At 40.3% G+C, this 12,236-nt stretch overlaps 1 protein-coding gene across 2 annotated transcripts in view; it reads right to left on the bottom strand.

The window, feature by feature from the left end:
- The window catches only part of myo3a (myosin IIIA), a 120,018-nt gene extending 114,843 nt beyond the window's left edge, over positions 1-5,175 (bottom strand). For both annotated transcript variants that reach the window (XM_073830435.1, XM_073830436.1), the window contains exons 1-2: positions 5,008-5,175; positions 3,703-3,837 (exon numbers count right to left, since the gene is read on the bottom strand). In XM_073830435.1, coding sequence (XP_073686536.1) covers positions 3,703-3,837; positions 5,008-5,175 — 303 coding nt within the window. The remainder of the gene's footprint in view (positions 1-3,702; positions 3,838-5,007) is intronic.
- Between the last annotated feature and the right edge of the window lie 7,061 nt (positions 5,176-12,236).

Genomic DNA, 12,236 nt, shown 5'->3' with positions numbered 1-12,236 from the left:
TGCCATGGATGAGAGGAAGGTTACTGCTGTACGGGACTGGCCTCGTCCCAAGACCCTCAAGGAACTTCAGAGGTTCTTGGGATTCTCAAACTTTTACCGCAGATTCATCCGGAACTTCAGCACTTTAGCAGCCCCACTTACGTCCATGGTCAAGAGAGGAGAAACTCGTCTCACCTGGTTACCTGACACTATCCACGCTTTCCACAAACTCTGTCAAAGATTTACCACAGCACCCGTTCTTCGACACCTGGACCCCCAGTTACCCTTCCTCTTGGAGGTGGACGCCTCCAGCACAGGAGTAGGAGCCGTACTCTCCCAGCGCCACAACCAACCTCCCAAGACCTTTCCCTGCGCATTCTTCTCTCACAAGCTTAGTCCGGCCGAGAGAAATTATGATGTGGGAAACAGAGAGTTGCTCGCCATCAAACTAGCCCTGGAGGAGTGGCGGCACTGGCTGGAAGGAGCTAGGCACCCTTTCATTATCTAGACGGATCATAAGAATCTGGAATATCTTCGTACTGCCAAGGTACTCAATCATCGCCAAGCCAGATGGTCGCTCTTCTTCACCAGGTTCCAGTTTGAGATTACTTACCGCCCGGGTTCCCAAAACACTAAGGCGGACACTCTCTCTCGGATTCACGAGCCCGATTACATCTCCCAACCTCCAGAGTCCATCTTACCGGCCTCCATGATTGTTGCACCAGTCGCTTGGGACCTCATGACAGAGATCACGGAGGCTCAAACCCAGGGTCCACCTCCCGCAGAGTGCCCTGGCGATCTCACCTATGTACCTGCAACTCTCCGATCACGAGTTCTCTTGGAGGTTCACGCTACCCCAAGCTCCGGTCACCCTGGGATAGAGGCTACCATTCAACTCCTCCGTAACCGTTTCTGGTGGTCAACTCTACGCACCGACACCATAACATTCATAAAAAACTGTGTCCTTTGCACCACCTCCAAGTCATCCCATCAGCTCCCGGCTGGCTTGCTACAACCTCTACCCATCCCCAAATGTCCATGGTCCCACATTGCCATTGACTTCGTCACGGATCTGCCTCTCTCCCAGGGACACACCCCCATATTGTCCGTGGTCGACAGATTCTCCAAGGGTTGTCGCTTCATCTCTCTCCCCAAACTACACACAGCCATGGAAACTGCTGAGGCACTCTGCAACTCTGTCTTCAGGTTCTACGGTCTGCCAGAGGACATCGTGTCGGATCGGGGTCCACAATTCTCATCCCGTCTCTGGTCCAGTTTCTTTCGCCTCCTGGGCGTCAACATCAGCCTCACATCAGGCTATCATCCGGAGGCCAACGGACAGGTTGAACGTCTGAACCAAGAACTCACTCGATTCCTTCGTTCTTACTGTCAGGATCACCAGGAGGACTGGAATCAGTTCCTGTTCTGGGCGGAGTATGCACAGAACTCCATAAGGAAACCAGCTACCAACATGACTCCCTTCCAGTGTGTGCTGGGCTTCCAACCACCCTTGTTCCCCTGGTCTGGGGAGCCTTCGGATCTTCCCGCAGTCAACTCCTGGTTCCAGCAGAGCGAGGCTACCTGGAACCAGGCCCACATCCATCTTCAGAGAGCAGTCCGTCGCAACCAGGTTCAGGCAGATCGTCACCGCCGGCCCAATCCACCCTACGAACCCGGGCAATGGGTTTGGCTTTCGACAAAGAATCTACGCCTTCGTCTACCCTGCAGAAAACTAAGTCCCAGGTACGTGGGTCCATTCACGATACTCTGTCAAATCACCCCAGTGTCCTTCAGACTTGCTTTACCCGCCGAATATCGTATCTCACCCACTTTTCATGTTTCTCTGTTAAAGCCCGCTGGTCGCCCGGAGGGGACGGAGGTCCTAGACGAGACCGCACCGCAGTGACCCGCTCCCCTGATCATCGATGGCGAGGAGGTCTACAGAGTCAACACCATCCTGGACTCCCGACGCCGGAACGGTCACCTACAGTACCTGGTCGACTGGGAGGACTATGGTCCCGAGGAACGGTCCTGGGTGCCCACTGAGGACATCTTGGATCCTTCGCTCACCGTGGATCGGCCAGATCGGCCAGGACCCCGAGGTAGGGGTAGACCTCGACGTCGGTTACCTCCTCGCTCCAGGAGGCACTCGCAGACGCGGTCTCTATGGCTCCCTCTGTCCCGCGCCAGCAGGAACCCTCACCCGAATATTGACTACATTTCCCACAATCCCGTACCTGGGGACTCGCGCTTCCGGTTCCGGGTCTCCCGGTGCACTTCCGTTTTGGCGGCCATATCAGCGTGCCTCACCAGCTCGCTCACTGCGAAGTTTTGCCGGCTATGTACCCAATCCTGAGCGTTTTCTTTCGGACTGTCTTACTGCTGCCAACTTGACTGTTATTGATGTGTGTGAACCTTTCCTGCTTGCCCTTTATCGACCCTTGCTTTCCCTACGGACTACTGCCTTTGATCGCCGCCTCCCCCACCCCTTTGCATGGACTTTGTTTGCTCTTTGGGATTTGCCTTCACCACACCAGTCTGCCGCTGTTGACCCAAGCCTGTTTGAACTGTCTGATTTAAATAAACTGTTGCACATGGATCCTATGTCTCACGATTCCTCTGCTGCTGCATCACACATTACCTCCGTAAACAAACGTGAACATTCATCAAGTTCATCTCGGCTACTTTTTGTTAATGGAAGAAGCACTGAGAGGAATAAGCCAGTTTTTACCTCAGAAGAAGAACGCAATTTTATTGTCGCTTTTTTGTGTCAGTAACAGTAACAGCGTTGTAATGGGGGAAACAGTAATTTGTTTGATTAATTGTTACTGAAAAAAGTAATGCCGTTAGTAACGGTGTTTATTTATAATGCTGTTATTCCCATCACTGCTATTGAGCATTACTCGTCAATACACAGTTACAGTACGGTGGAATATAAAATGACCTCACTGTGAATACTGTAGCCCATTATAGTGATAGACTATATCTTTCCTGCTAAAGCCTGTGTGTCTGAATGCAGAATTATTTTCTAAAAATGTTCATCTTAGCAGGACACATCCAGTCCACATTAGCAGTCATTTCCACCCCCCATACCCATCCTGACACAAAAAATCTCTGTCCAGACTTACTCCTGAAATAAAGTCTCTTATGTAACACTCATCTTATCCCATCTCCACAACATACACTTTTATACCTGATTATACCTTAATCAGTCAACACAAAGATCACTATGATTACTGTAAGCCTAATGTGATTTTAAAAACAATACATACATATGTAAAACATCTTGATTTTTCTAAAACTAAAGAGATTCACCCTAACATTCCACAGAATTTGAGAAATTCTATGTTCCAATTTAAACATGGTCCTAAAAATACAAAAATACAGAGGTGTAGATGTTAATAACCTTTTATTAGCAGCATATTTTGCTAATCCTCTATAAACAGATTTCCACTGCTTTCATACGTACCCCATCAGCCCAAACTGTGATGACAGCAATAAATCCATAATGTGATAATCATATAGCATGCAGGACATTTTGCTCTGATTTACAAACACATTAGCATATGCATGTTTTCCCACTGCAAATATAATAACCGTGATTGATTATGGCATTTAAAAGTGTTTTCCTGATAATGTCACAAGCCCAATTTAACATAAATGTGATATACAACAAGCTTAAATAAATGAGGCCCATATGCATGACACAGAATTGAACTTTACCTCTAGCACTAGCCATAGCTGATCCCCGTTCTTGATGTCTTTCTTGTAGAACATTCCAAAGAACTTGACGACATTGGAATGGTCTGAGAGAGCTTTCAAGATGTTATACTCAGCTTCAATTTCCTCATCAATGTCCTGAAAGAAACAGATGAATTGAATTGGTTTTTAAGAAACACCGGGCAATGGTTCAAACTTACGTTTTCATTTTGGGGAGAACAGAAACATTTCTATTCAGTATTTTATGAAACATAAAGGGAGGGATTGATGCAATATATATATATATATATTGTAAGTCATTTTATCTATTGAATTTAGTGAAGCTAGAAAGGCCATGAAATGTCAGCATTAAAAAAGCCCCACAGGCCACAACGGTACACTACACATGGGGGATATATTGAAAAAAAAAAAAAATTGTTGGCTCCTACATCCTCCAGTGTTGGAAAATTACTGTTTACTGATTGAACCTGGAGGAAAAACAACCTCTGAGTGTAGAATTTTAATGGATACGGTTCACAGGTCTTTTCTGTGATGCCTTTTGGCTTCAAAAGCGCTCCATATTTCTATTACTACACATGAATACTACATTTCCTGTGCATGGAAAGCGGTGAAAATAAATATTTGTGAATATCTGAGGTACAATGTCCACAGCAGCTGCAGTCTATTAAATTAAACCTAGATTTATTTGATCTAGATGAGTAATTTTAAATATACTGGCAGCCAAAGGCCATTGAAATATTTCCAAACCTCCTTTCAAGACCTTGAAAGGGTGAACTGGAGAAACTCCGCTGAAGTAAATGAACACAAATTGCATATTTTCTGAAAAGCCATCTCATCATGATTAGTCTGGGTCTATGCTGTTAGGGGCCCTTTTATTTGCCCAGTCACTAAAAGAAAGACTGTGTGGCTGGAGAAATAACGAGAGAGAGAGACACAGAGAGCCTTTTGGCATTATCTGCAGGATATAGATGTTCTGTTCCTAATATGACAGTGGCGAGTAGATGTTCTCTCTGGTCAGTAATTGCCTGCAGGCCTCTCTTAAGGCATAAACACTCTCACAGGTACACGCAAATGTGCAAATACATGTATACAGATGCACACAAATGTGAACTGATTGAAGCTGAAAGGCCTATGATGACTCTGCCCGTAACCTCAGTTTTGTGCAAATCTGACCTTGAGTAAAAAATTTTGACTCAGGGTTCAGCAAAACATAGATTGATTTGCATGTTTTAAAAGTTGTGCTTGTTGTCTCTCTTTTGACCCGAAAACACACCGCATACAGGTTTGATCCAGTAGGATTTTACTCACATGGATTGGATCCAGTATTTTGACGGCGGCTTTGCTGCCATTGACCCTGTTAAGCACTTTGTAAACTTTCCCATAAGTCCCTTTACCAATAGTCTCAATAATCTCCCAGGTGTCAGATGGATCTGGAAAGCTGTCAAAGACGATGGATTTCCCTGAGCGAGGAAACATCTTCCCAAGCGATCTCCTGAGGAGAAAGAGCACATATCTTGAGTTATAGACAGCTGCTTGCTGTTTTTCCATTTGACTTATAGTGGTTAACTTAGAAGTTGTTATATCACTTGTGATGCCTGCATACACAAGATAACACCTTTTAACAAACATGTGATGAGTAAAAGAACCTCTGCATGAAAATACACACAAATATGTAAGTCTGGGCTTTAATATCAGTCATGACACAGCTAAGACTATTTTTGTATGACAGTAATGTTGCTCCAGGATTAACAAAAATCCATATTTACTGTAGTAACATGTCCTACTTGACAAACCCACCCAGACTTTTTGCAAAAGCTGTTGGCTTTTGCCAGTCATTCTGGTTGGACTTTGGACTAAAATGATTTGGTTCAATTTACATCTCAAGGGTTTTGATCTCAGAATTTGTGAATCCCTCTTCAGAAAATAATTTCTGAGAAAAGCTGGAAGATATGATCAAGAGCTGAAAGATCTGGGATGCATTGAACCAGTTCACCAAAGGGTCAGAAGTTGTGTTCCTTCAAGTGGAGATTGCTCAACAAAACCCAGTAGTAACTAAGACTTACTGAAAGAAAACATTTCATTTCAATTGGCACAATGCAAAAACTTTAACAGAAGCGTGCCCCATAAAATAAACTTGGTTGCAAAAATTTTTTCGAAGAAGCATGAATGGTGTTTGTCTGTGCAAAGGTGGTTGCATTGCTTTGGAGTGGCTGAGGTGTTCTGGGATTTTTCCTAGGTGGTTGCTCATTGGTAGGGTTGCAAAGGTGGAAAATTTCTGGTAAATTTCCGGAAACTTTCCAAAAATCCCAGGAAGATTCCAAAAAATCCTGAAAAGTTTCCAAAATTTCTGGAATGTCTCCGAAATTTACTGAAAATTTTCCACATTTTTGCAACCCTACTCACTGGCCTAAATAAAAAGTGCTGATCTTCAAGTTTATGAAATTCTAGTCTCTAGATGAAATTCTAGTCTCTAGATATGACTTGGAGGTCCTATTTTCCTTCTTGAAAAGTGGTGTCCATTCCTGCTCCTGGAGGGCCACCTTCAGCAGTGTTAGCTTTAGTCTTAATTAAAGGGATAGTTGACCCAAAAATGAAAATTACCTTATGATTTTTCCACCCTCAAGCCATGCTAGGTGTATATGACTTTCTTCTTTCAGATAAATATTCATAGAGTATAATAGAGTTTTATTAAAAAACATCCTGGCTCTAGATTTTGAAGAACCAAGTTTTGTTTACATCAAAGAAAAATCAGTCTCTTATTGGCTTATATTGAAATCTCTGACATTTATCTTTACAAATCCTTTTCTTGTACTCCTAATTTGTGACTGTTCCATCTTGTATTCATGTTCAAATGAGGCCTCGAAATGCATCCTTTGTTTTATATCTAACTAATATGCTATTATAATGGCAAGATAGATTGCACTTTTTATTACAGTATGTACATAAATGGACTAATGTTAACATATTTAGACAAATTGTGAACCCTGATTCATTTTCAGAATGCTGAAGAAAATTTTTAAAGGGCACCCCAGGACTTGTATAGGTTAATGTAATGTAAATGATGTCTCTTACTGAAATATGCAGTAGAAAACCCATGATCATTTTACATTATTTAAAAAAAATCCACATAAATTTTCTGGATATTTTGGACTATGGGGGCACATTATTTCAATGGCATTAAAATGGTTGCACTCAGTGAGCTACTGGCGCTACCTGTTGCTATTTTTACCGCAACACAACTCGGAAAATAAAATACTGATACGATGACTACAGCTACTGAAAGAGCTTACAGGTGGCAATTGATATAAGCACTGGCTTAAACCAAATGCCTTACGGTAGTTTTTTTCCACATATAGACAGTAAATGCCCTTGGATATCGAGTGAAATCTGTGTTAAGAAACTATTTCAGTGGCTGCGACGTCATGACAAGCTTCGACATGTTTACATCCTGCCAGTATGGCATTTAGCATTTCTCTACTGTTTGTAAGCTCTTTCAGTAGCTATAGTCTACTAAAACCCTCAAAGGCATCAGGGCTATAGCAGAGAGAACAAAGACGCAGGTCTTTAGAACGTTATATTTATCCACAGGCATCTTCCCATTCTTTTCTTCTTTTCTTATCGCTAGGAAAGCAGTTAAGACTTACAATGCTTCTCTTGTTGCTCTTCAACTGAAAATTACAACCAAAAGGTGCATGTGCCATCGTATCAGTATTTTATTTTCTGAGTTGTGTTTAAGTAAAAATAGCAACAGGTAGGCTCAGTAGCTCACTGAGTGCAACCATTAATATCATTGAAATAATGGCGCTACCCTTAACACAAAATATGTATATCTTTTCATGGAAGCAGCCTCTGGCCTCTGAATTTGGACACAGCTAGGGACCCTACAGATGAACGTTTGGACACACCTGACCAAGAGCAAATCTAATGTCTGGTCACTTCAAAAACTAATAACATACGTACATTTAAACAAATAAGCTGTGTTCCCTTGAATTGAGAGGAACTATTTGTGTTATAACATTCAAAAATACAACTGAAGTAGATAAGATAATTGTTGTCAATGTTGCATCCCTTCATTTAAACAGTTCCCACAAAGCTTTTGTTCCCTGTGGTTTAAGCGCCTCCAAAGAGTCTCATATATGTGTGATGGAGAATGCGGGCAGGCCTCTTTAATGTGAGTGTATAACAGAGACCAAGATTCAAGCTGCTTTTATGACCTTTGTTTTTTTGTTCTCTGCATGTGTCAAACAGTACAAACCGCTCTGGCTACCATAACCTGATGTGCCAGCTACAACAGCACAGTGAAGAATAGGATTCCTAATGAATTCCAAAAAGTTGCATTGTGTATTTTAGCATGTAAGCTAATTTCACAGAGAGGCCATTAAATTATCACACCACACTGAATGAATTTCAGAGGGAATGTTTGTCTTGTCTCCAAGGGATGAATGGCCAATTCTGGAACTCTACTAAGAAATGCTTTAATGTTTGTTTAAATTTGCCTTACAAGCATCCAGACATTTGCCTATTGCCTTCCACAATATCAGGTAGCAGAACAAGATTTACACCTCACTTTTTATTTTTATTTTTTGAATTATTGTTGTAGAGCATTGTAGAGGTTCCATTTTTAAGACAGTCTTAAATCTAACTTTTAAGAAGCGCTAAGCGTTAAAATGGCAAATAGGTTTATTAGCCTAACAGTAGGTTTACGTATTGAACATGCTTTGTGCATGTTCAATATGTAAACCTACTGTTAGGCTAATAAATATTTTTAATTTGCACACTGGAATATATAAACATTCTATTGTTTTCCATAGGGGGAAAAAATAGCATATGTTTTTGGAATTACATTAAAATGAATAAACAATGACAAAATTTCAGTGAACTCAAAACTTCATTGAACTATCCCTTTAGTGCAAAGTGATAATAATATATGTCCTAACATTGTTTTGAAATAAATGATGCTATTGTTTCAGAGCAACCCAAAAATGTAAAAAGTTTAAATAAGAAAAAGGAAGAAGAAAAAGTAATTAAGTAAAACACAAATTCCAAACAACAGTTAATCAAACAAAAAATTATGTAACTACTGTTAGTAATCATCCGTCTCTCTAACTGACTCACCACTTGTAACCCAACCAGGTGAAAGTTCAACCAACTCTTTCTCTACTCTAAACCGCAATTAAACCCACTTCCAAGATAAAAGCTGTACAGTTCAACATGTCACTTACATTCCTTTCTCAAATGCTCGATGAATATTTTGTTGAATAAGTCCATATTGACCCTTCTGAAGCAGTCGTGGTGTGTGAACACTTGTGGAGGAGTTAACCACAGCTAAAGCTAATCTCAGCTTGCCATGCCTGGCACCAGAAACAATGCTAAGCAGCAGAAGATATGTTGGGATTAAGCGGAATTAGTTGAGTACGCCATGAGCCTTTCCTCATTTAGATACTCATTGATACAGGCTCCAAAGCTAGTTAGAACAACTAAGAATATAACACCAGGGGGACTACCTCACTAACCCAAAGAAAGTAACTAGACGGAGTAGCTTAAGAAACTATCTTTATCCTTTGTTAGGGGTTTTACACCAGAGAAAGCTTGGTGTTTAGCATTTATATAACCCAACACTTTCTATTGAAACTGCCATTTTTCTATGAATATGGTACAAATTGGTATCCCATTACTTTTTTATAGCAATATATTCCATTTTGGATTCCTTGAAATCATAATGCTGAGGAAGTATCAGCATTTGGAGCATTTCTTTATTTGGAGCAACTGTTACCAGAAAATTATCAAAAAGAAATCAAACAGTTTATTGCCAACTACAAACCAACTTGTAATGCCAAACTAACTATTCCCCCACAGAGGGATATTGCAATTTGGGCCAAATCTGCAATCCTTTTACTTACTCCTCCAACACTTTTTCCTGGTTTGTTTGTAAAACGAACAAAACACATTTTCATTTTCAAGCCAAATTTTGTACTCATTTGTAGAAAGTGGCAATTAAGTTATTTAAGAGCATATTGGCCTGCCTGCTTTCTGGTACAAACATGCACAAGTTAAGAAAACATCCAAATCTGTTATAAAACATAATTTAAGCATGATAGGACATTATCGTTCATTACTTATGCCAGGTGATTAGCCTTCTAAACAGTGAGGCCACGTAGCATGTAACTGAGCATGTGTACGGCTTAATGTAAAGTGGCTGAGGATCTTCTAGACATGTTCAATAATGAATTGAGATTCTATGTTACAAAACTCCATGAAACAGAGACACAGGAGAAGCCGAAAGATAAGACTAGCCCACCTCAGCACTCACAAAATACAGGACATCGGGTTTGAGTGTGTAACCTGAGCTTTCCTACCTATACTTAGAGGTTATGAGGTGCATAGTGTATGCATTTTTAAGTGGCCTTTCTTAAGCAAGCAGCACTGTTGTCATACTTAAGGTTTGATGCATTAATGATGATGGACTGTTTTCATTTGGGCCAGTAAGCAACCACCTTAAACACGTTAACAACCTTGCAACATTCCTAGATCACTTTAACATTTTGGTAGTTTGCGACTGTTTTTTTCTTCCAAAAATTGTTGTATTTGCTAAAAATGTGTGCAAAGATCTAGGCCAAGAATAAAAAAAGGGAAGAAGGTGATGTAGGTTTGCATTAATTTTGTACATTATTCACATAAACCACCAGCATGGTAAGATAGATTGATATAAACTCAAAGCAACATTACATAGGGTGACCATATGTCCTCTTTTTCCAACACATGTTCTGACTGAGATTCCTAAAATGTCTATATGCTTGAAATGTCCGAATATTGGCTGGGGAATACGTACAAAAACATTATTATATTTTTTCCATATAATGCGGCATAGATATTCATCGCAATAATTGTTTATCATTAATGGGGAAGGAGATACTAAAAACTGGGAAGAAAAATCTATACAAATTTATCATAAAAATTGTGTCTAAAGAAATTAATTAAGAAAGCTTTAACAGTCTGGTCAATTTTTAAAAATGTAATCAAATGAAAATATTTGACAACAAACCATTGCATGTTTATTGCCAGGCAACATGCTGCACAACAGAACATAGTGCATCAATTAATTAAAAATACCATAGCTATATATGATATCCCATAAAAATAACATTATTATTATTACTTTCAGATTTGTAGTACACAATAATATTTCTGTCATAATTTCTTCAAGTTAAACCAGACTTTTTAAATAGGTTGTTGTGAAGACCGTTTTACTTTCAGTTTTAGCCTTGACTGACATGCTCTCTACAGTCCTTAGAATTGTTGCGAAAAGTTTACCAAAAGTGAAATTAATAAGCTTCAGGCTGAAGGAAATGTACATTCAAAAAGCTCAAACAAACCTTTCAGCTGTGTTGCCATTCTGGATTGCATGAAGAAAAGGATGCAGGAGAAGATCAACACTTTCTCTTTGCATCTCACTGTTTTTATTAATTCTGAGAAATACTAAATCTGTTTTTGTGCCAGAGAAATAAGCAAATGTATGTTCACATTTAGTCTTGAACTACAGTAACCGTCATATTTCAACAGCTCACACAACGCCTCTGCACTTAATTAATCAATAAATGGAAAAACAAAGTAAATAACGTTACTTGTTAGCGTAAAAAGTAATGCACTACTTTACTAGTTACTTTAAAGGGATTCTATTATGCTCTTGTTTTGGGGGTGTACTAGAACATGCTCTTATGCTTGGTGCTTCGAAAATGCAATATTTTTGCACATAATTTACATTATTACAATAGCTTTCTCCTCAGACTGGCACAAATGGCTCGACTAGTTATGGATTTGATCAAAGTCCGCCTTCCGAAAAAACAAAATGTGTTGTGATTGGTTAGCAGTCCCACTGCAATGCAATTGGCAAACAGCTTAGACAGAGTTTCAATACTGCTATGCACCTTCCCAAAGCAGCAAGTTCCATGTACAACTGCGCAAGCTAGATTAAAGTGATTCTTACGTTTTAAATATGGATATTTATTCTATGCTGTTCTAAAGCTTGGGAGTGCCAGGAGTATTTTTTTTTTTAAATATAACTCCAATTGCATACGTCTGAAAGAAGAAAGTCATATACATCTTGGATGCATGGAGGGTGAGTAAATAATACGCTACAGTAGTGTTGGTCCTATCATCAGCCTGCGAGATCGCAGATACGTGATATCATTATTGTGCTAATTTTTTAATTATTTACATGCCCGAAACTACCTCCAGCATAAGGCTAGAGAAGCTATCTACACTGTATGATGAATAAATCTCTAACCACACACTGCACACGTCTACGCCGCGGCTCCAGTGCGGCAACCGATGATCGTCAGTCTAGTCAATGCTTGTGTTTACATCACTGTGTTTGTATGACCCTCTGCATGACCCTTTGTACCGCACACGTCAAAGGTGCGACTCCAGCATGGCAACCAGAGCAATTTGCGGACACTTTAGTCAATGCTCGCATTCATACCGCTGAAGCATCCCAGAAGCGGCTGTCCATGCTACATCGCTAAAGTTAGGCGAATACC

The sequence above is a fragment of the Garra rufa genome, chromosome 24 (genome assembly GCF_049309525.1).
Source record: "Garra rufa chromosome 24, GarRuf1.0, whole genome shotgun sequence".
NCBI lineage: Eukaryota > Metazoa > Chordata > Actinopteri > Cypriniformes > Cyprinidae > Garra > Garra rufa.
The sequence above is the reverse complement of the archived record's forward strand: the minus strand, read 5'-3'. Positions and strand labels throughout refer to the sequence as shown.